Source organism: Xiphias gladius, chromosome 8 (genome assembly GCF_016859285.1).
Source record: "Xiphias gladius isolate SHS-SW01 ecotype Sanya breed wild chromosome 8, ASM1685928v1, whole genome shotgun sequence".
In the NCBI taxonomy this organism is placed as follows: domain Eukaryota; kingdom Metazoa; phylum Chordata; class Actinopteri; order Istiophoriformes; family Xiphiidae; genus Xiphias; species Xiphias gladius.
Genome location: NC_053407.1, coordinates 6,290,863 through 6,315,671, shown reverse-complemented (window position 1 = coordinate 6,315,671; position 24,809 = coordinate 6,290,863). Strand labels below are relative to the sequence as shown.

Genomic DNA, 24,809 nt, shown 5'->3' with positions numbered 1-24,809 from the left:
GAGATAACTTACAGACAAGACACAGGCAGATGACATCATGTGCAGAATTGTCCCAAACCCTTGTTGTTATGATGATGAGAGCCACATGTTAGCTCTCCAATCTAATCACTCTCTATCTCACACACACACACACACACACACACACACACACACACACACACACACACACAATGACCTGGGTCACTTTTGTGGACATTACATAGACTTGCATTCATTCCCTCGAGACTTACCCTAACACTAACCATAACCACTACTTGCCTAACCCTATCTCTTACACTGACCTTAACCACCGATCCATAATCATATTTTTCCCAGTTTGAGACATGGCTTTTGTCTCCATTTGGACAAGCCATCCAAATGAACTGAACTTTAGTCTGATTTTTGTCCCCAAACGTAGCCAATGACAGAGATGCACACACATACTTGTGCCTTACCCTGTCCTCAACCATCACAACTAAATGCCTAATCTCAACCCGTAGCCATACCCCAACCTTATTCTAACCCGAACCCTAAAACCAAATCCTAACCCTCAAATAGCCTTTTAAAGTTGTGATGACTTGCCAAAATGTCCTCACTCCCAAGTTCTAAAATTCAAACAGGTCCTCACAAAGATAAAGGTACAAGTACACAGACTTTCACATGATATACAATAATGACTTAAAGAAGAGGAAAAATATGGGGTGCATACAAGCCGCACTGGGACTGCAAGTTATAAAATTTAGTAGCACTGTCTCCAAAAATTGTTGCAAAATTTGACTAAATGGTCAGTCTGGAGCCTGGTTAACATTAGCACTTATTCCCACTAGATGTTACTTTTCTTTCATGTTATTTAAACACCGTCTAAGTACCATTGTCAAGCTTCTGCACACTTGCTGTGTTTGTTACACATCATAGAAAGGACTGGTCTAATTAGCATTTGCTGTCTCTCCTTCATGGGCTAGATGTAGTGCCCAAACACAAAAATAGACTTGTAACCTTAGCACTCTGTACATAAACCTATGATTCGAATCACAACATGTTGTTGCATACGCAGTGGCATAGGCAGTGGCACACGTAGTAGCACACGCGTAGTAGCACACGCAGTAGCACACGCGTAGTAGCACACGTAGTAGCACACGTAGTAGCACACGCAGTAGCACACGCAGTAGCACTCGCAGTAGCACACGCAGTACAATGCACAGTAGTGTACTGGGTATCATACAAAGTAACGGAATAACATAAGGAGTACTGAGGTCACACAATGAATGGGGCACTATCAATAGATAAAACTTAAAATTCTTCATTTTTGCAATTACAATTTTGGCCAAATAAGTAAACAAATCAATCAACACCATAAACTGATTTCTTCTCTAAATAAAATTTAATTTTAGTTTGACCTTAACAACTATAAAAAGGATTTAAATGAAAAATCACCACTTAATACACATTGTTGATTTGTATTTTGTTGGTCAATCGAAAACATTTCTCTGTGGGTGTAAAGTTCCTTAAAACATAATGAACCCTGTTTGGCTTCAGCGTAATGTTTGGCCATGGTATACTCCATATTACCCATGTGAATAGCCATTTTATGTTCAAATATTATTGATTTTAACTAACCTGACCCATGCCATTAATTACATTAGTGGTATGGCAATTAATAAACTGTCTAATGAAAAACTTTCCATAGACAGCAAGTGGGTGAAAAATTGCCATTGACAGGCTCTTTCGGCATAGGTTTCATCTCAAAAACTGGTCAAAGGTTCAGTAAGATTTGTTTAGTTTGACTGAAACACTTATTGTAATAGGATACAAAGCATAGTCTAAGAGTTCTGTTGTAGTTATTGCTGTTTTCTCTCAACAGATTATCTTTGGGTGTTTCCATTGCTTGAGCATTGGTTTTATCAGTTTCATGACTTGGATAACCCCTTTCCCTTGAGGGATGCTGGTATTGGTGTATTGGTTGGTCCACCACTTTGGTACAGAAACAGAACTCAAAACATCTTCCCATCTAGAGCCTTGGTTGCTGTGACAACCAAGGCTGTGACAACAGCAACAAAGGCTCAATGGCCATTGAGTGAAAAGCAGGAAACTTGTGAATAAGGTCATCCATTCAGCTCAGATCACAAATTTACTGCTGAGATTTGAGTGATGACATCAGCATGTGCCAAAGTGAGCTGAGACTACGCCAGATGTGTTCAACTGACAATACTGATGACTCGTTCAATTGAGCAAAGAGCATTTTTTCTGTTGCTTTTGTAAGCTTGCTTACATGATAAGGATGTAGGCCAACCACTTATCCTGGTGTGACAGACTTCTGATGTCACTGCTAACCCCTAAGCTTCAACTCTTGCTGCCCTTTTTAATGTTAAACTCTAACTCGGAGGTAGTACACTCTGCAATAACTAGTCCTGACATTTGGGATATGAAAGGAGATCAAAGACAGTGTGTTCAAAGTTACCTCTGCCTGATATGCATTAAAAGTTGATCCAGAACTCTATCAGAATATTTTTCAAATTTAACCTGAGAAAATACCAAAACACCTCAATACCTACATTACTGCAGGAATCAATAGGAGCTGATACTCTCAAGGGATTACAAATATGTTTAAATGGGGGTGCATGGTACGTAATGTGTAAAATCTACTGAAGTTTGGATTTTTCTTCTCGTCTGTAGGTACATGGGCATTGGCCTGTCTGCCCAGGGAGTCAACATGAACAGACTGCCTGGTGAGTAACATGTAAATGATATCAACATAACACACAAAGTAGGGGGATGGACAGATAGACATTTGATAGATCAATACTGAAATTAATTTAAGGATGTTACAGTGGGCGAGTGGATGTCAGAATTTATTGATGCAAAACCAGTAGAACAACATGACAAATTCTTTGGTTGGAGCAATCAGCAAGATGCGGTGAAAAAAGGATTATCAAGGTTAATCAACATGAACAGTGTATGGCCAGTACTTCATCACACCAATGTCCAGCAATAGCATTGGCATGCTGGTCTGGAGCCAGAATTCCAGCCACTTAGTAGATCGGACCAGCACTTGGCAAGTTGAGAAGAAAGATATCCTGCAGCACTCTCTTCTTTTGTTCAGTTTTGGTTACACACAGGACAGTCTGCACAGTACAATTAAGCAACTCTGGAGGGGCTGGCCAAAACCTTGAGCCTAAACATTTCTAATTACTTATTGGCCCACAGTTCCAGCCCTCCGACCCCATTGGCTCAGATTACAATCAAACATTGACAATGCTGTGACTGTGGTTGGTTTACTTTAGATTTAACATCAATAGGGAGGTTTCTTATCAAAAATGTAAACACTGGAAAAGGGTTGATTATTAGTCCTGATTCATTGTTTTCATTCAGGCTGTAGATATTTTTGGAGCTGGTGTATTTGGAGTGATGGTGTGGATGGATGATAGTTTGGTGGATGCATGTGTGGAGTTTGTTGAGACAAGATATAAAGGTAGATGAGAAGAATGAAGAAAGTGAACGGAAATGGATTTTGTGGATACATGAAAGTAGCTGGCAGTGTGCCAACATTTATGAGATTTGGGGAGGAAAAGCAGGATGAGATGATGACTTGTGGCGTTGCTATACTAATTGTATGTGGTCTGACAGCTGCAGAAAGACCATGTCAGGATATTTCACTGAGCAGTTATATGGATCAGTGACAGGTGATGTTGACTTGAGCTTGCATCTGACATCAGACTGATCAGTCAAAAAACAACATTGCCTCTCACTTTGTAATGATTGCCCAGTATTTTACATAGAAAATATTTTTACGCCCTGGGCCTTAGCCCATACCCAATGAAATGAAAATAATATGCATTTTTGTTTACGAGACATTTTAGTGAATGTATTTCCCACATATCTAACGGTGTTGTCACACCAATTTCACCACGTCAAAAATAACATGCTAGGGTAAATTTTATCTCAGTTTTTTATTATGAATTATTAAATGTGATTCAGTATATATACTGTACATGTCATCTTATATTAACCGTAAAACCTAAATCCTACTGGATTATTGAAAGCTGAAAGCACGAAACTATGCAAAACATATTGTTTGGTTTAAAAACACATGCAAGCAATTTAGTATTTCACTTATATGTATATTTTTAAAAAAAAAGGTCTAATCAATGCATCAGAGGCCAAGATATCTTGACTTTTAGTCCCTGGTTTGGGTCAAAGGTGCCTGGTGGAGTTCTCTTGTAAACAAAACAAAATTTTGTTTATAATTCACTGTTACCCACCAAAATACATTGTGTGTAACCTTGAGATCTGATAAATGTGATTAAATTTTCTCTCTCTTAATTTCGCAACGCACATATTTGTAATAATTTAAACTGTACATTTTTTAGACTCATGTTTGAGTGTAACCAGCAGCCTTCTTCTTTCCCTGCCTTTGTTGGTGCATTGCTACGTTTGTTGCCATCACCAACTTTCCATCAGCAGATGAGCATGTAACTTGCAAGAGCGCTCATGCACATACACAATATAAATAAAACAGCGACCCACATTTAATAGCAGTCATAAACTCAACATACCTTTAAGCCTCCAAAATGCTGATTCCATCATCTTACACTTCCCATAATGCAACTAAATAGGGTCTTTCATTGGACCCTGTCTGTGTGGTTAACATCTTTCAAACTTAATAACCCAGTGTTATCATGGGTTCCAAATGCATTGGAACCCATGATAAGCAAATTACAAAACAACCTGTCAATTGTTTTGAACTAACATTAGTAGATGCGTTTTCGTGCTGAAAATAAATTTCATAGTGAATTATAGAAAACAGCTGAGCGCCACAGAACAACGGCTATGGGGAGAAAGGACAATTGTATAATCATGTCAGTATTTTTGTATTAACATTACACTAAACTTTAAAAACAGCCTCAGAAGTGAACGTAGCTGTTTAGCTCAACGCAGCTGGCTACATGGCTAGCTAGCCACAAATACCTCAATGAAATGTCTCATAATAGGGCTAACGTTAGACTGATATAAAATAATGCCCTCAACAACAGATTTGGTTGGATCGGCAGGAGGGCTCAGGGGACTGGAAGACACAGGCCTAAAGAAGGCACACATGGAAAGTCAGCTGGATTTTCATCAAGGGGGGGAATTTCAATCTGACAGCAGTGGGGTTGATGATTTTGTCAATTTCAAAAAAGGTCCAGTGTAGCAGGGTGCCAATTTACAGGATTCCACCTGCCCAGATTGGTAAGCAGGTGTGGGGTCCAGTGGCGGTCAGCAATATGTTTGGTCTGTGTAGGTGAGCGGAAGAAAGCAGACCAAACAAATCTGGCGACACCGACGAAGATTAGCCGTTCATGGCACGCCACTTCTTTCTCTTGTGCTGGGAAAAAGGGGGCTGGTGGCCCAGAGAGACCATGAAAATAGACATACCTGTGGCAGCTTTGGTGAGGGAGTTGTGGGTGTACTCAAGCCAAGGCTGTTGTGAGCTGAGGAGGATGGGTGGCGAGCAGTATTAACGAAGAGCCGCCTACAGGTCTTGGCTGGCTCGCTCTGTCTATGGGTGGTAACCAAATGGTAGCACCCAAAACCTGGCAGAAGGCCTTCCAAACTTGGGAGAATTGTGGACCCCCGTCTGACACAATGTCCTTAGGAACACCAGAAGGTCCGCAGTCTCAGTGGCTGAAAGTAACTTAGGGAGAGGGGTGAAATGCAAAGCCTTGGAAATGGTTAGAACGGTGGTGTTACCTTAAGATAGGGGAAGGCCAGTAACAAAGTTGATGGCAATGTGAGACCAGGAACGGAGGGGAACAAGCCAGTTTGAGGTTGTAAGAGGCCTTGCTGCGGGCACAAATTGAGCAGGTGGACACAAAGGCGTGGGTGTCTTGGGAAAGAGAGGGTCACCAGAATCGCTGCTTGATGAAGGCAAGGGTGTGGTTTAAGCCATGGTGGCAGATGAGTTTGGAGGAATGCCCCCACTAAAGAATTGGAGTCCTAACAGAGACAGGCGCAAACAAAGTGTTACATGGGCCATTGGGCCTGGATGGCAGCGCTTCACCTCCTGGATGAGTGTCTATCTCCCAAGTCACATCTGCCACCACTCAGGAAGGAGGGAGAATGGTTTCAGGCTCAGAGGAGGGGTTTCACTGGGGCGGACTTGCAGGAGAGGGCATCCGGTTTTGTATTCTGCGAGCCATGGCAGTAGGTGAGGGTGAAATTGAATCTCCCCAGGAACAACGCCCACGAGGCCTGGCGAGAGTTAAACCATTAAACTGAGGAGGTAGGAGAGTTTTTTTTAATTTTTTTTTTCATGATCAGTTCAAACCACTAATGGCTGTTCAGCCCCTTCCTGCCAGTGCCTCCCCTCCTCAAGAGCCAGAACAACAGCCAAGAACTCAGTTAGCCACATCACAATTGCACTCTGTAAGAGGCACGGCTTCCTTTGCGGAACGTTGAGAGAGGACAGCCGTAACGCCGAATTCAGAAGCATTCACCTCTACCACAAACCGTCTTGAGGGATCAGGATGAGTAAGAACCTTGCACATCCTTGTCTTTGAATGACATTGGCACTCCAATGGTATGAGCTGGCCCAACTGCATTAGCTCGTCAGTGAAGGCAAGGGGGGGGCAGCTGAGGGGATTGTTGGTTGAGTCCAGACTGTCAGGGCTGGCTCAGGAGGGAAGCCGGGGCAGGGAGTGAGACGTGGGGGCTTGACTTTTCCCTACAGCGTTCTTAGAGGCGGGTATCGAAATGAATAGAGCAAGAAATAAGGGAATCTAGGCTGTCTGTCTCATCCCTGGCCGCAAGCTCATCATTAATATTATTCCCTAACCCATTGATAAATACTCCCTGGAAAGACATTTCATCCCAACCACTCTCTGCTGTGAGTATTCTAAACGCAATAGCATATTCAGCTACTCCTTGGAAACCCTGACAGAGGGAGAGGAGCTGTTAGGCATCCTCTCTCATTTTCAAAAGAAAGAAAAGAATTAAAAATAGACTCCCTATTCCATCCGGCTGAAGCCCACTGAGAAGCTTTACCAGTAAGTAAACAGATTATAAAAGCAATGAGTGACTTATCTGAGGTGTATGTGGCTGGCTGCTGCTCAAACACTAGTTAACACTGAAGAAGAAAACTGCCCACAAGCCCCCAAATCTCAGTTGGCGTTGGGGAAGACATAGGTGATGCTGGTGGTACATTTGCATCTGGAGCAGCGGCGACCACGGCAGAAGTGGCAGAGAGGTGGAGGAGGAGACCTGATCCATTTGGCTACTGAGGTTGGAAACGCTGGTGGTAAGGGCCCACAGCGTCTTGACCACCTCGTGGAGGATTGCGCCCTGGGTGACTAACGCTTGATGGAGTGAATCTGTGTCTGCTGTGTCCATAGTGGCAAAATTGTTCTGTTAGAACTAAGTTTGTTTTGGACCCAAAAGCAGACAAAGACAAAAACAAGGTGGATGCGGATGACAGGTTTACTTAGAAGAAGTAGAATGGTTACTGGGAGGAGATGGAGGCAGGCAGGCTGATGAGTGAGGTGGATGGCTGAGGTTGGCAGAGACAGAGGTGGGTGGCTGAGGCCGGCAGAGGCAAATGGCCTGCGTGCTGGAGAGTAGAAGGGCTGGCTGGTTAGCTGAGGTGGTGTGGGCAGATGATGTGACTTGGCCAAGAAGCTGACACAGGGGATCATAAGCAAAGGAGAAAACCAATAACATGCATGAGAAAAAACACACAAAATAACTATAGTATGCAAGATACTGCGCAGCCGAGAGAGTGACTACCACTGAATCTGGCAGAACAAACTGGCAATGAGTGGATGAAGAGCTGGAGTTCTTATACTACATGGTTGATGAGATGACTGGTGACAGGTGTGGAGATGGACCAGAGCCAGGTGAGGGAAAGCCACTCCCATGACACACACACACACACACACACACACATACAGAGAGACAGACAGGGGAGGTGGAGACATGGGGGAAACAGGGATAGAAAAGGGGAACACAAAGAAAACCTGGAGTCACAGCTTGAACTGTGACAAAATTTCCTTTTCCAGTGACTTTATTTACACATGAGAATAAAGTTGAATTCAGACCATGTTCACAAAGTCCACCGCCAATATTCAGAGAACAAAAGCACCACTCTAAAGATTTAAGCAGAAAACAAGACAGTTTGACAACAGTCATACAAGACTTTGTCTACTGACATTTAAACATGTATTATGTGCTGTGTACTTGCTATACACTTGATGACACAAATGGCGAAACAATGCAGATTGGCAATGCAGACTGTCACATGATTGTGTGGATTGCTGTGGATATGGAATGGATTTGGAAAAAGAGTTCAAAGCACAGAGAAGGAATATCTCTTGTCTCCTTTGTCCTCCAATGTTCCACTGTGAATATTCTTTCTGTTTTAGCTCAATCTTTCTTCTTGTAACTTCAACCCCTTGCCCGCCATGTCTGTTCAGACTCAGCAAACACACACATACACTTACACACACTGACATCTGTGGTCCAGAAATCTCTGATTACATAGGAGGAAGCATATAGAAGCCGAGAGCCTGACTAAAGCCCCCCTGTCTCTCCCAACTAATCAGAACATTGCTCTGCTCTGACCAATGACATTGTGGGTTTTCCAGGCCTGTCTGTGTTTGACCTGCTTATTGACCAGTCAAGATCTGTCCGGTGACCAAGGTTTGTGGAATGCTGTGGACACTGGGGAAGCCAGTTCAGCAGACACTAGATCCACACACACACGCACACACACATACACAAAGATCATTCATTCCCCTCTCTTCTTGATTCACATGTGTCAAATGTCACACAAAGGGTGGAACAGCGTGGAACAGTGTTGCATGGACGGACATGTTTTGTATACCTGCTCACACATTAGTTACGAAAATATTTTTGGTCGCTAGGATTCCACTACAGATGGTCTTTAGCCCTGGTAGACAGATTACTGTTGATTGCCTTAACTCTGACTGACTCAGTGTGTTTGTGTGCCAGTGTGTGTTTGTTCCGAATGCTGTGGATTTATCTAAGCGTGTCCTGGACTGACTGATTGCGTCTCTGAGATAACTTGTCTGTGTTTGTTACCACTCTTCTGTGCATTGATGTGTTTTTTTGCACATTTTTATGACCATTTGCACACAAACTGTATGTGCTGGCGAAGTCATGTATTCATTTGAGTGTATGTACACGTGTGTGTGTGTGTGTGTGTGTGTGCGTGTGTGCGTGCGTGCGTGTGTGAGTGTGTGCGTGCGTGTGCGTGTGTGTGTGTATCTCTCTCTCTCTCTCTCTCTCTCTCTCTCTCTCTCTCTCTATCCACTGCTGACCTCTGTATCTGATCCTGATGTGGACGCCTGCCCATTTCATTAGCATGTCGGAGCAGAGGCAATATCCCTGTCGGCAGATTAATCTAATACCTCAACACACACACACAGAAGTATATATTCATATACACAAAAGAACTTATGGAGAGACCAAGAACAGTATGGTCTCAAGAAAGAAAAACACACCTATGCACTTAAAATAAATACAAACTCAATCCAACACATTTTGGCTTAGGTTGATACTTTTTTACATGCTCACAGATACACATATACACATATACAAGTACGTACCTAATATTTCAGCTCACCCATGACCTACTTCCACTAACCCTGCTTTGCTTTTTGGCAATGACAGACAAGCTGTGATTGAGGAGAGACACTGACAGAGCGAGCTGAAGCTGAGCACTGTAAGGTTTGGGTCCTTTTCACATCGCTCAGTTCAGGAGGAAGAATTTCTGTAAAACTCGATTAGTGTAGAACTTAAGGCACAACAAGCTAGTTATCCAAACAACTGAATTTGAATCTCTGATGTTGGCAAATTTAGTTGTTTCCACTTGCTGTAAAGGAATCTTGTTGCAGACCTAAGAAGCTGTTGCCTTGTTGTCTGCTCTTGTTTTGTAAAGAAATTGTAATAATATGATGTCTTTGAAGATCCATCCATTCATCTGTTTTATGGAAATGAAAGGGCGAGTTTGGATTCACTGGACTGAAGTAACTAAAATCTGTCTCTCTGAGAAAGATGTTACATTCGACGACAAACATATTGTCATTTGATATAACATTTCTTCTCTTCACTAAAATGCTAGTCCAGAGGTTGTATTTTGACTTTGGGGAGCATACACAAATCTGTACTCTTATCAGCTCAGGAATGGTGTCAGTTTTTTTTTTTTACACTTGGATAGGCAGAATGCTGGACACGTGACCCTGCGGGAATTGCTTTACAGCCTCTTTAAGAGTGGTATATAAATATATAAAGGTTATTTCTAGGCCAGACTACATGCTGGCCATACTACACATTCATCTTACGATTAGCAGCACCTCTTACTCTCTGGGCCATGCTGTGCACAGAGCTTTTTCATTGGTTACTTGAGATTTTATCAATTGAAAATAATGTTGACAATATACAGCATATTACTTACACTCCTACATCACATCAGCATCTTTGAAGGACTTGGGAACAACAATCTTATTTTCAGACTTAAGGTCCTGCAGATTTGGTTATGTATTGTTTTTAGTGGGCTTGATGGTTACAATAGTCATTAAACTTTGTGAAATCCTAGAGGAACGTATAAACGTATACTTCAAATGAATGGTAACGCTATTTTACAGGTCTGTAATTTCCTAATAATTTCTTAACAAAATGCCATAAGTATTAGCAACAACAGTACCAAAATTAAAAGTTCAACACACACACAGACACACACGGAGTTTATATATTTATATATATATATATATATATTTGAAAATGTTATCAAATAGAAGTAGTGGCGTAAAAAGTAAAATATTTCCTTTGAAATGTAGTTCAGTACAAGTATAAAATAACAAAGAATACCGCTGAATTGTTCCTAAGTTGTGTACTTAAGTAAATGTACTTAGTTACTTTCCACCACTTCTGAATTGAATGCTTGTCTATAGAAAAATTATACACTATTGCATGTTCAGCTGATCTGCTGTACACTGACTGAAAGACTCTAGAGGGCAGTGGTTTCCAACCAGGGGGGTTGGCGCCCCCCCAGGTGATCCTGAGATGAATCTGACAGGTCACAAGATGGTTAAAGCAATTATTTTAAATTTTGGAAATATGCTTATTCGTTTTTTTTGCTGAGAACAAGATGAGAAGATCCATACAACTGTCATCGCTGTACGATCAAATATGAAGCCAGAGCCAGGAGATGGTTGATTAGCTTAGTTTAGCGTTAAGACTGGAAACAGGGAAGCAGCTAGCCTAGCTTTCTCCAAAGTAAAAGGTAAAAAAAAATCTGCTTAACCAGAAGTTCAGTAATTAACAAATTACAACTTAATCCATCACTTGTCTTTCAGTGACATATAGTAGTCTTGTCATCATTGTGAAGTTGTCAGGCTACACAAGAGTGGAGTGGTGGTGTGGAAGAAAGCAAAAAGGCAAATATTCCAAAATGTCAAACTGTTCCTTTAAAGAGATAAGAAACTTACTCTTATAGCGACACTGAGGCTATATAACCTTTGATGACGGATCAAAAACATATACTACTTCACTTAAAATGATCTCAAACCAAAGGGGTTTGGGAACCACTGCCCTAGGTTACACTAGCAATTAAATGGAATTTATTAACTGGAAATGAATCAATAGGCCTTTTTCATGGAAGACATTTTGACATGTCATAGCAGGAAAAGCACAGGTGTAAAAGTAAAATAAATGATGTTTGAATTTTATTTAGCAGATTCAGTTTCAGGGTCCTGGTGATCTGCATGCTGGTTCATTGTAGACAAAGCCAGGACTATTGTTAGTGTTATTAAATAGAGCCATTGTTAATGTTATTATAAAATCCTTTGGTTTTCCCGCTATGGCAAGTCAAAATCTCTGCTGTAAAAAAGCCTATTGAACAGTGTGGGGTTTTTTTTGTACCAAATACCAATTCTTTCCACAAAATGTCAGAGGATATTATTAGCAAATTACAGACCAGAAAAATAAAGCATTACCATCACATTACACTGAATGAGTTTTTTTCATATTTCAGCTGAAGTAAGAAACTAACAGTTTGTGTGAATAAATAGCTCACAGTTGCATGTACGTGCATCAGTACCAGCAAGAACACGAACACGGGGGGTTTAATGAACAAATCATGATGTCCTCCTCTCTCCCTCTGTACTCTCCTGGTTCACCGTCCTGTGCTGGTGTTCCTGATGGCAGTGACTCACCAGTTTCTTAACATAGACTAGGTTCTCCTGCTGGTCATTCATGGCACTGCACCATATCCCAAGGAGTCAGAAAATGTGTGTAAGAATTTTCATGAGACACCTTGCAGGAAGTGGTAGTCAGATGGGAAAATCTGAACAGCAGAAGTCAATGAGTAACTGTCTCCCTTCCTTCAGCAGAGGTTACCTCGAGCAAGTCACTTCACTTCACATGCTGTAATGGAATCAGAAACTGATTCCCACTTGATGTTTGCAGTATTAGAATGCTGTAAAATATGCATAGTCCTAGTGGTTTGACTAACAACACATTTTTCATAAGAGGTCAAGTATAAAATAAAACATTAATCCTAATCCTTGCCCTACTTTAGGATGGGACAAGCACTCATACGGTTACCATGGCGATGACGGCCACTCCTTCTGTTCCTCCGGGACTGGCCAACCATATGGCCCAACATTCACCACGGGGGATGTGATTGGCTGTTGCGTTAACCTCATCAACAACACTTGCTTTTACACCAAAAATGGCATCAGTTTGGGTTGGTGAATATGTGTATTTGTATATGTAGGTGAATTTATTACTTTTTAAACTATGTGATCTATTAATGGACACTTTTTAAAAAATGTTATGCTTAATTGACTGGGCTTGGACCTGTCTTATATACAGTACATTTATACTTAAATTTAACCGTTTGTCCTTTTTTCCTTTAGGTGTAGCCTTCACAGACCTCCCTGTAAGTATCCATGACTAAGTAACTCTCTGTTGGGAGAATTCCTTTTAATTGAACATTTAAAATCCTTTCTTCCTTCTTTGTTTTTAGAGGGAAAATATACAGTATATACCTTAACAAATTAAACATGTAATACAGTTTCTTACACATTAAACCAATATTATGATACCAAACCCATATCATCCTTATTATACCATTCCTGTAGAGACTGACAGACTGTATAACTGAATATCAACCATGAGGGTCCATATCTAATTGCAGCTTATCTTGGCAGTTGGCTTGGAAGCTAACTTTTTTTTTTTTTGTCCAGTGGTTACAGTAACTGGAACAGCCACTTTAAAACTTTTATAAATCAAATTGGTTTTAAGAATGGAACATAGAGTCAAAATCTCAGTTGGCTGCTGGCCACAGTGGATGCAGGAGAAGATGGAGTTACCAACCATTGTCAAACCTAAAGAGCATTCACCCGAGTGTTGGTTAATTTCTTGTCCTGTTGGTGACTTTTGCATATACCAACAGACAAAGTCCAATATGTAGAAATGAACACTATAATCTAAAGACAGACTAGTAAAGAACTTGTTTACAGTTTGTGCAGTTACCCAGCCTTTTTATCAATTTAACAGTTTTCCATAATAGGAAGCTAACCACCTGTATCCCCAGGTTTCCGATCTATCTATCTATCTTTCTATCTATGTATCGCATATGTAATTTAAAAGGTGGTGACATTGGTAAGCTGTAGGTAGCTGTTGCAACTTAGATGCATCTTCAATACTGTCATAATTGGTCTACTACAGGACTATAGATACAGGGCATAATATGTCGTTCAGTATTTTACAAATACTTAAAATATAATGAAATGTTCAAAACAATTGAGAAATGGACTGTTTTTCTGTCTTTAACATCTATCAGCCCAACCTGTACCCCACTGTGGGGCTTCAGACCCCAGGTGAGATTGTAGACGCTAACTTTGGCCAGCAGCCGTTTGTCTTTGACATCGAGGACTACATGAGCGAATGGCGGGCCAAGATCCATGGCATGATTGCTCGCTTCCCCATAGGAGAAAGACTGGGGGAATGGCAGGCTGTCCTGCAGAAGTAAGATTCATAACCAGTACCCACAACTCCCCCCAACACACACCTACACCCTTGTCACTAATAGAGATCACTCTTTTGAGTGATACTGTAACAGGATGGACCTATCTCGAAAGTAAGAAAATGAAAGCATGTTACAGCTTAACAAAAAAATGTGGATGATACATAGCAAAAGGGGACAGCGCTGTTAAGGACAATGTAAAATTTTTCACTAAATATTACAAAAACATTATGCTTTTCTGAATTAGCATTTAGAGACTGCAGGTTCACATGGGAAATGATGATGAAGTGACGTATTAAAGCTTAAAAACAACTGCGCAGAAGATGGAAACAAGATGACTCACATTTAATAAATCTGGATATATGACTTGTTTTGTGCTTGATATTTCATTTTTAAGTGACTTGAAGTACTTTTTTGCATTTTATGCCTTTATTTGAAGGTGATAAGTAGAGAGGGGGCAGGGAATTAGGAAGTGACCAGCATCAAGGCTCTGGGACTTAAATCAAACTGGGGAAGTCATCATCAGGAGTGTTTTCATATGATTGTTTTAGAAAATTGTAAAGCTCTCTTCTTAGTCTGATACCACTTAACGTAGTGTAAGGTAGTGGGTTAGTGTAGTGCGTTATGTTTTCTTCCCTTACAAGGGCACTCCAGCAAGTTAGTACTTCCATACAGTTTATTTACTTGCAAGAGACAGATTAAAAAATAATGGCCAGAATGGATGCAGTAAAGAGTTAGCTATTTTGAGTTTTATTCCCTAGTAATGATCAAGATACAAAACACTGGGTCCCACATTTCCCATAACTCCACTATTTCATTAGACCCTCCCTGCCTCATAACCATACATGTCCTTTAAACTCCAGACCCTGAGTTTGCAACCCAGGTTTTCTGTTAAAAATTTCAGAAAACCTGGGTTGTAAAAGTGTCAAGCCTGAGGTGAGATAACTGTTCTCACACACTGAGTGCTACTCCCTGCACGTAAGGAGTAAAATTGTATTGAATATACAGTAAATTCAATGGAAAATTGGTTAAATGAGCTCAAATGGCCAACTGGGATATCCACAAAAACATGGTGAACTTTGTTAAATCAGTTAAATAAATTCAACATTTAAACCATTTTTTGTTATGTTTTGTCTATAGTATGGTGTCCAGCTACCTGGTGCACCATGGGTACTGTGCCACAGCAACAGCCTTCGCCAGAGCCACAGAGACAATGATACAAGAGGACCAGATGTCTATAAAGAACAGACAGAGTGAGTGAACAAGCCAACCCCACACACCAGTCCACGTTTTTTCTTGACTTGTTGCAAATATTACGTACTGTATTAAGTCATTTAACTGCACTAAAGGAATTCTGGACTTAGTGTTGTTGTTAAAGTTTCTCTATTAACTAGCTTTAGTGAAGTTGCGTAGAATAATTTCAGTAATCGCTTTGACTATGGATAGATGGACACCCTGCACTAATCTGGAAGGTTTTTACAAGCAAACATTTCTTATCATCAAAAAATACATTTGTGCCGTCCAAGTCAGATACTCTATATGGACTAGAAACAAATCATATCCAGACTTAGATACTGTGGGTATTGTTTGTCCCTGATGACCTGTGGCCTCTGTGAATGACAGACTGGCCTCTATCAAATGTGTGTTGTGAAAGCATGGTTCTTTTTGATCAATATACTGTAAATAGCATCTTGTTTCTTTTGTCTAATAGGAATACAGAAGCTGGTGCTGGCAGGACGGGTGGGCGAAGCCATAGACGCTACTCAGCAGCTTTATCCTGGTCTGTTGGAACATAACCCCAACCTACTATTCATGTTGAAGTAAGTCTGCATGTTTTGAAGATTTAATAAAATGCAATACAGATGCTGATGATGTAACAATAAATTCTCTAAGGGCAAGGATTGATTTTCTACTTTCACCATGTGAAATTTGCATAGCGAGAAATGTAATATTTCTTGCTTAAATATGTAATTTCCCAGTAATTAGCAGTAAGACCAGTATGCTCTGTCCTTTAGGTGTCGTCAGTTTGTGGAGATGGTGAACGGTACAGACAGTGAGGTTCGCTGCTTGACCATTCGCTCCCCTAAGTCCCAGGACAGTTACCCTGGCTCACCTAGCCTTAGCCCCCGCCATGGAGTCGGCAACACACACCTGCACACTGGAGGTACACATGCAACATATTTCACAAATACATTGACATGGATGGAAATGCCTAAAAATAGCCACCAGAGAGAATGATTTTTCCAGTCATTTTAAGACATGAGATATGTGTTTTTGTTTTCCCTCCACCCATAATCATCGTCCTCCACCCAGGAGCAGACAGCCCTACCTGCAGTAATGGGGTAACTCCACCTAACAAGTCAAAGAGCCACAGCGGCACGGGCAGCAGCAGTGTCAAATATCCCAGTGTGACCTCCTCCGCCTCCTCCTCCACTTCCTCCTCCCCTTCTTCAGTCAACTACTCTGAGTCCAACTCCTCCGATTCCACCAAAAGCCAGCCACACAGCGCCAACAGCACCCAGGAAACCAGGTGAGAAGGCCTGTCAGTCTGTATAATAGCAGAAAAACCCAGACTTGGTGAGTCTAGGGGCTTCTATGCATTAATATATAATATGTATGGTGCTGGGGTACTGGTATTTGATGTAGCAGGTAACCACAATATGGTGACAAATAAATAGAGATGATGTGTGTTGTGTTCAGTACTATAAGTGTTCTGATGACATTAAATGGGCCACATGGGGATGATTTATCATTCATAAATCATTACAAAAGTCATTTTAAGATATTAATATGTAATCAGAACACTGGCAGCATCTGTGAGGCTGTGAGCAATTTTTCCTTGCTTCTTTTTAGCTGATTGACAAGGAATTTACTAAACTTTTCATTATATTCAAAGTAACTTAGTCTTAATCTTTGCATATGGAACTTTGTCTGTTGATTTATGAAACCTTCAGGTTGAGGCTTACTTTTTTGTATTTCATTTTGGATTTGGTCATTGGGGGGGTGAGAACTTTGGGAGCTGAGATGTTCCAGTTTATGTTCTGTTTTTCTCCTGTATGTTGACTATGCAATGATATGCCCCTTAAGACCGTTTTTTGCCTTTTCCAAAAATACTGAAGGTGATATTTGTGGGGAGTTGTTCACTTTGATGAAGGATGTCCACTCTCTAGAAAACTAACCAAGAAATAATCAATACGAGAATAGCGTTTGCAAAAAGGTGAATTGTAGGAGTATTCTTTGTTTAATGGCTTCATTGGCCACCAACATTCATTAATGCCTACTGTACACAATCCATGCACTGGTTTATAACATCCAATGAGTGTTATAAATATTAACTGTTGTAATTTTGACAATCCTGATGACAAAACAGTGGTTGTGGTGTTGTTTTTGTACAGAACATTCTTATTCTTATTTATCAATATGACAACCTCTTTTTTTAATGATATGGTGCTGAGAAAATGGTATTAATCTATTTTGCTGTCAGATTTAGATGTTCTGACTCTGTAAGATGTGTTTCTTGTAAGAGGCAGAACTTGGGTTAATTTCTAGCAAGATAATTAAAAAGGCAAATTTTAGTTGCAGTTTGACTTGCAATACTTTCTGTAGGGCCATGGACTTGTTTAACACCTTGCTGGGTATCTAAATATTCATGCTACTTACCTTGAGAGACTTTTCTTTCTGCAATGTAAGTGATGAGTAAATTTAATAGCCTATATGAATATAGTATCAATATTTAGTCAGTTTTTGCACTGCTTGTCTATTCAAAATTAATGGATGGCTGAGTTAAAACTGTAAGCGTTCATTTTTAACAGTTTTTTTTACTCTGTTATCTTATGAAACTTCATCCTTCATTTTATCCATTCCCATGTGGTATTGTCTCTCTGTATCTGTGTGCCTGCTGTGTTTGTGTGTGCGTGCACATGTGTGCGTGTCTGTGTGTGTGTTTGCGTGTGTGTGTGCGCGTGCATGTGTGTTCGTGTGTGTGTAGTGACAGTGAGATGGAGATAGAAGCAGAGCACTATACCAACGGGGTTGTTGAGGGCTCCTCAGCGCGGATCATGAATGGCACATATAAACACGAAGAGATCCTTCAGCCAGACGACAACAGCATTGGCAATGGGGTCACAGGTACACACACATGCACGTACACACGTACACACATGCACATTCCTCACCTTTTGCTTTCTCCATTTTTTCTCCTATTTCTTATGTCCAGCTTTCTGTAGAATGTTTTACAGCATTTGTGTATGTTAACTGTTTATGTTTGTGTGTTGCCAGCAGATGAAGGTTGTAGTAATAGCAAACAGCTTTGTGGAGGGAACCAGGCAGCCACAGAGAGGATGATCCAGTTTGGACGGGAGCTGCAGGCGCTCAACGAACAACTGTGCCGCGAGTATGGCAAGAACGCCATACACAAGAAAATGTTGCAGGTACACACACATAACTGCACGTGTTCACAGGCTTGAGCTCAACAAACAACTGTGTTACAACATAACATAAAGTGATGCCAGCACCTGGCTGAAGAGATTTCTTCTGTTGGCACTAGTTAAAATCCTGGTCACTGTATTCTGTATACCCTGCAGGAATGGGAGCAATGTTTGATTTAGGGTTTGCTGTAATAAAGCAGATACTGTCCCAACTATCTTACAACAAGTGGGGCATTTGTTCCAGTTCTCCAGTGCATAGGAGAAGGTTCAATTACTTTTCACTCAATTACTCAATTACTTTGTGTGTGTGTCCTCTGATTTATAAGCAGCCATTCTGAGAACAATAGAATCACTGGTAAAACAACAGAAACTGCATTATAATGATAAAGCTAGGACCAGTGGGCTTGTCGTTTGTTGTTTATAAGCTACATTTTTGTAATATATGACTTTTACACTTATTACATAATTGCAATCCATCACAACAAACTAGACCCATAGAAATGGCCACATTTCTGAAAAGAACATAATTTAGTCAGAATTTTTGAAACCACCAGGGGGCAGAAAGACTCCAAACCGAGTGACAGAAACACAGCCCTGATATACAATGCTGTAGTTTTAGCTAATTAAGTTGTTAACCAGTAACACACTTGGTAGACAAAGAGTAACATTATCATCCCATTAAAGTCATACTTCTGGCCACCTGATTAAAGTCAGAATATTTGTGTCTTTGCCTGTCAGATTTATGGTTTTGTTCACTGGTCACTCATTAACGAAGTTCTCTGCCATTTGGTGCTAAAAACGTACACTCTAGCTTTATTTATCTGGAAACAGCTGCCTAGGATTTTAAATAGCCAATGACACCTGTGGGACACAAATATATAGACTATGCAAAGCTGGAGAACCAAAACAATGGGCTGAAAGAGGCTAAAATCTACCCAAAAATGCTAAATTGGTAGTTAATTCTCAGTTGGTGCAACAAAACAAGCAACAGACAAGTCCAACACTAGTAGGTGATCTTTTTTACGTGTGGTTATTCCTACAGCTGACCTATAGGGATAATGTTGCCCAACAAGCTCAGTTATGTCTCAGTAATAAATCCTCTGTTATGGTCTCAATATGGGCTATAATTGGGAATAGGAAATTAAAGCACTTGTTCTCTCTTTGCCTGACCGAAACCAAAGTTAAGCTGTTGTTCCCTTCAGCGTAAAGGGACCAAAAATTGCTGGAAATATATTTAGAAACCAAAAAAAATCACTTTTGGGAAGCACAGGAAAACATTTCGTTTAAGATATGATACTAATTTATATTGACTAAACATTAACGCCTGGTCAGTTGCTTATCTTTGTGCCCAGAAAGTTAATGAATATACAGTTCATGGACAATGTATTTTTAGGACCAGATAATGCATCTACGGCAAATTCCAAACGACCAAACTGGGAATGTATGCACTGCAGTGTTGTATTCATGTCGGTCTCTGTCTGTGTAGGATGCATTCAGTCTGTTAGCGTACTCAGACCCATGGAACTGCCCCGTTGGCCAGCAGTTAGATCCCACACAGAGAGAATCACTCTGCTCTGCACTCAACAGCGCCATACTGGGTAAAGAGCACACACGGACACATACTGTGTGTTATACTGACATATATTTCTTCAAACTACACCTGCAGTTTTTTTACTGTTACACCAAGGTAATATAAAAGCCATGCGGCAGAGAGAAAGAAATGAGATGCTCTGTCTGCCTATACTTATATCCTACGACCCATGGTGTAGACAGTATTAAAAGTGAGGATTATAAACTATATATTGAGTCTACCTGTAGTTTATATTTTACACTAATTATACATACAATATATAGTACCGTCATTTAGAAGTCGATGCCACATTTGATTTAAATTTTTGTTGGGTAGATGTTTTGTTGGTTTTGTTTTTTTTAATAATTGGCCTTAACCACATTTGAACTGATCTGCTGTCCTTGACATGGACATGACAATACAATTTGTATGATGTTTCTATGTTACATAGATGGTTTTCTGTCACATAGCATAAGCATATAATACCATAATAATATGAAAACTGTACAATGCCATAACAAAATGAAATCAGATTTGATTATCTGCTCTGTCGCTGTTGAAATTTTTTTTTTTTTTTTTTTGGTCTGCACAAGAATACATACACACCATAAAGAACAGAAAACAAACACACACATAAAGAAAAATGAAATAGAAAAAATAAAAATCACTCCCTTTAACAATAATTCATATTAAGAAAATTTCTGATGTATTGTGACTCGTGTTGTGCCCCTCTCTGATTGGGGTTTTCTGCTCTAGAGTCCCAAAATCTGCCTAAGCAGCCTCCTCTGATGTTAGCATTGGGTCAGGCCACAGAATGTGTTCAGCTCATGGCCCGAGTCCGGTCTGGTTCCTGCTCCTTCGCCAGAGTAGACAACTTTTTGCACTAGCCCCAGTCCAGGTGAGTGAAATATGGTCTTTAAGATATTTATACCATAGATATGGACAATACTTGCTTGTAAATAGTTGGCAGATGTTTGTTAAAAATGTACAGTATATCATACATAATGGGCCTCATGCAGTAACCACAAACAAATCGAACAGATTTATTCTTAATTGGCATGTATGAGTATGAGTAATTTAAGAGATTTTGTAGCTTTCACCAATTCTTTCATACTTAGAAGTGGTCCAGACCTGTCGTATGAGTCATGTATAGAGAGTCTTCCTTTGTCCACAGGGGGAAATACTTGTTTGAATTAAAATTATAATGCCTTAATCTGAATGAATTTGGAGTTTAATAATGTAATAAACTAAAAAGTAATTTTAACTAAAATATATTTTTTCTGAGATGTTCAACAAGGTTTGAGAGGTTTCAACCACCTTTTTAAAAAAATTCGTTTATTAATTTATTGACATATTTTGGCACAGCAACTTACTGTACACTGTTCACTAATTGCTAGGAAAATTCTCTCACTCCAACAGCTGCCTCAGTGACTTTATGTGAGTTGCTGTCTACAATCATCCTCTGTTGAACCTAACAGTGTAACATTACCTAGCGTGTAATGGAAAATTTTTTCTCATCCATCTTCATGACTTAGACACTCATTTGACCACCTCCTATCTAAGTCATGGACTACTTTTAATATCTAATTTCATGTCAAACAAGACCCTTTTTAATTCTGACACAATTTGGCTCTCTTTTGATGACATGATGTAAGCTGTGCTATTATTGCTTTTTGCTTGTTTCAGGTCCTCTAATATGACTCCTGCCTAATTTGTTATGTTGTCATCTGATTTCCAACAGCAGAACTCCGCAGTGTGAAAGTTTTTGTCACTGAAACTTTTCCACCAATGGGGCAGAATAGGTAGCCTTATGCATCAATTTAAGGGTGGTGATTATGCTAATAATCAAATCTCACAAGGCCCGCCTCTTCATTTACAAGTGGTTTTCATTAGGTTGAAAGAAGCTGTTTTACAGATAGGTTTAGGATTAAGTATTTTTTCTTTACGATAAGAAAAAAAAAAAATTCTTGCATGAGGCCCAGTGTTGTGTTAGTCAACAGTGATCACAACTCTGAATCAGTGCTCATGGTGGACTAACCCATTTAGAAGTAACCATAGCAACAATATTGATGCTTTACACAATGTTGGTGGTTGGTGGGTTAACTCTTATCATTAAAACTGTCTAATGCTTAAAGCAATGCTTTAATCAATAATTTTAAACCAATTTTAGCTTTTATGCTTTATTTTCTTTGGTAAGTGACACGTGACAATGGCGAGGTGGGTGTCCTTTATAGATGTTACTGGAATAACAATGGAAATATTGTATAGACAGAGGGTGTAACACAACAGTGTCTGTTCATTATTTTCCTTCAGTGGGACACCTCATTGTAAAATGATTGCTTACACTGTGCATACATGCATAAAATTAAAAACTTCTGGACAAGATACACACTTAAAGGAAAGAACAATTACTCCCAAACAAGGTGAAAATACTAAAACAGTATATCTATGCTGTACAAAAATACAAATGCAAGCTGTTTTAATCCTGCTACATTCATTAATTACCTTGCTTAGATGATTACCCATCTCTCCACAGGTTAATGTTAAGTAGCACTGAGAGAAGGCATGTCCAGCAGGTAGTTGTCATAGCGACGGAGGAAAGCGCATGCGTGTGATTGGTGTGTTTGGATGTCCATCAGACCAAGTCAGCGGCACAGACAGAGGAGCGGAGGAGAGCAAGAGAGAAGAAAGCTTCCTTTTAATTTAGTATTATCAAATAAAGAAATGTGTGACATTATTTAAAAATAATTAATTATTATTCTGTTTATCTAGCCTTTTTTTTTTTAGTTCTTTTTGTCAGTTTGTTGTGCTCATCATGGACAAAACAAATTGTAATTCCCCTTTTTATTTTTTCCTCTGTTTTAATGAGTGGATTTTGATTCCCTACAATCAGTGTTTTACACACATTGTTGTTGTTCATCATATCACAGACCACAATACCCAAAGCTGTTTACCATTGTGAGACCCCACAAGTGTAGGTCAACATAACAAAACCTGAGGTATATTACATCATCTTTAATAAGATAAAGAAGACAAACAGACTCTCTAAGCCCTTTATTCCCCTGAAATATCCACTTGGAATTGCATTCATGTCTTGAAATAGAGTGAACAAAAAAGTCCTCTGAATGAAAAACACCTCTGATTGTGTGGAGCAGATCATTAGCTCTGTTCAAGGCTAATGCAGTGCAGGAGTGAACACTAACACTGAGAAAATGGACTGATGTAAGTGAAAAATGCGAGTCCCCAATTATTCCAGAAAGTTGGAAATAAAAATTTATAATGTCATAGTTATGTAATGTTATTAAGAATAAAATACTGTGAGCTAACATGTTAGTAGCCAAAGAACAGGATATATCCTGAAAAACATCACCTGTGTATAAAACATAATTGATGGGGCTTTGTAGTGGCGAACACTGCCAGTAACCAGCGGAAAAGGTTGATGTCAAGGGATTAAATTGGAGTATTAGAGGTGTTGAAGCCTTAATTTTGCTGTAAATACCACAGCATCGATCAATCAGTGATATGGCTGCAGGTGGCAGAGCTCAGCACCTACAACACCTGCTCTCAGGACGAGCCTAACACTATTATCATGGTCACCTTGATGCCAGCATTGAGAAAAGCAGTATCAAAGGCAGACTAAAAAGCACAGTGTGTGTATGGCTAAAAGTCAAGACACCATATGGGTCTTTTTATTTATTTTTTTATTTTTTATTTTTTTTTACATAGTCCACAGTCTGACCTGCTCTTTGTATGTGCTATTGCAATTAGAATTACAAATAAAGGGGTGAATTAATTTGCCAAACAGGAAGGTTTTAAATTTCAGGGTAGATAATTATATCACAGTCTTTCTTTCATTTTGATTTCAACCACTTAAAGGTCATGAAAACCAGTTCTGTTTGTTGGGAAAAGGCTGTTTTTTTTCACACAGACCACTCCATTTCTCTAATGACCATAAACTTGACTGTTCTCCCTGCTGTTGGATAAAGGGACATAATCAAGTCAAATATATTTACAGTATGTAGCCCAAAATCACAAGATTGTCCCAGAATATTTTTCACCCTGTACAATAACATGAAAATAAGGTGGAAAGCAAGGATCTTTTTATTGTTCAGGTTTGCTGCTGGCCACTATGAGATTTACAAAGAAGTCATTACATTGCTTCTGTACAGGAGTTTGTGTTTTAGAGTCAGATCAGTAGTAACAAAACTACGTGTACAGCTCCCAACAACATAAATTACAGTTACAGAATCTTTTGTGAACCACTCCTCACTGTCTGACGCCAAAGTGTTTAATATCAAATAAATATAAATATCTAATATCATACAAATCCATATGAAAAAATTGATTGAAAATATACTATAAATTGTGAAATAATGTAATAAATTATTAGAACTTAAGTTCAATTATTTTAATGTTACTCACCCCCTCACCTTTTAACCCTCCAGCTCCTCTTGGCAGGCTCAAGGATTTGTTAGAAGCCAACTTACCTGCTACTTAGTAATATTGAGTAACCCAACTAGTTGCTGCTACCAATAAACACACTCTTTTTATTCATCTTAACAAGGGTACAAATGCTACCTACCTAGCTGCCTAACTACCTAGGCTGGCTTGTGAGCCTGGATTTATTTCTCAGCATCAAAGTGTTAACGGCAGCGGCTAACATTAGCTGAGTTACCTCGGCAGTGTTGTGATTATGAAAATGTTTCTCAGAGAAAGTCACACATGAGTTAAGTTTTGATAATTAATTAAATTACTTCTTTTAAATATTTATTTGATATTGAACATGTTGGTTCCTCTTTTAGAAGCTCAA

The 24,809-nt window shown here is 39.7% G+C and overlaps 1 protein-coding gene across 5 annotated transcripts in view; it reads left to right on the top strand.

Annotated features, from left to right (window-relative positions):
- ranbp10 (RAN binding protein 10) overlaps nucleotides 1–24,355 on the top strand; it is a 34,965-nt gene extending 10,610 nt beyond the window's left edge. Inside the window, exons 3-15 of one of the 5 annotated variants that reach the window (XM_040132350.1) lie at nucleotides 2,653–2,705; nucleotides 12,551–12,718; nucleotides 12,891–12,913; nucleotides 13,820–14,004; nucleotides 15,143–15,255; nucleotides 15,714–15,822; nucleotides 16,018–16,166; nucleotides 16,316–16,532; nucleotides 17,991–18,130; nucleotides 18,284–18,432; nucleotides 19,916–20,027; nucleotides 20,756–20,897; nucleotides 22,536–24,355. In XM_040132350.1, coding sequence (XP_039988284.1) covers nucleotides 2,653–2,705; nucleotides 12,551–12,718; nucleotides 12,891–12,913; nucleotides 13,820–14,004; nucleotides 15,143–15,255; nucleotides 15,714–15,822; nucleotides 16,018–16,166; nucleotides 16,316–16,532; nucleotides 17,991–18,130; nucleotides 18,284–18,432; nucleotides 19,916–20,027; nucleotides 20,756–20,886 — 1,549 coding nt within the window. In that variant the 3' untranslated portion in view covers nucleotides 20,887–20,897; nucleotides 22,536–24,355. Of the gene's footprint in view, nucleotides 1–2,652; nucleotides 2,706–7,547; nucleotides 7,848–12,550; nucleotides 12,719–12,890; nucleotides 12,914–13,819; nucleotides 14,005–15,142; nucleotides 15,256–15,713; nucleotides 15,823–16,017; nucleotides 16,167–16,315; nucleotides 16,533–17,990; nucleotides 18,131–18,280; nucleotides 18,433–19,915; nucleotides 20,028–20,755; nucleotides 20,898–21,740 lie in introns of those variants that run through there. The other 4 variants (XM_040132346.1, XM_040132348.1, XM_040132347.1 and 1 more) reach the window with 4 other exon arrangements.
- The last annotated feature ends 454 nt before the right edge of the window (nucleotides 24,356–24,809 follow it).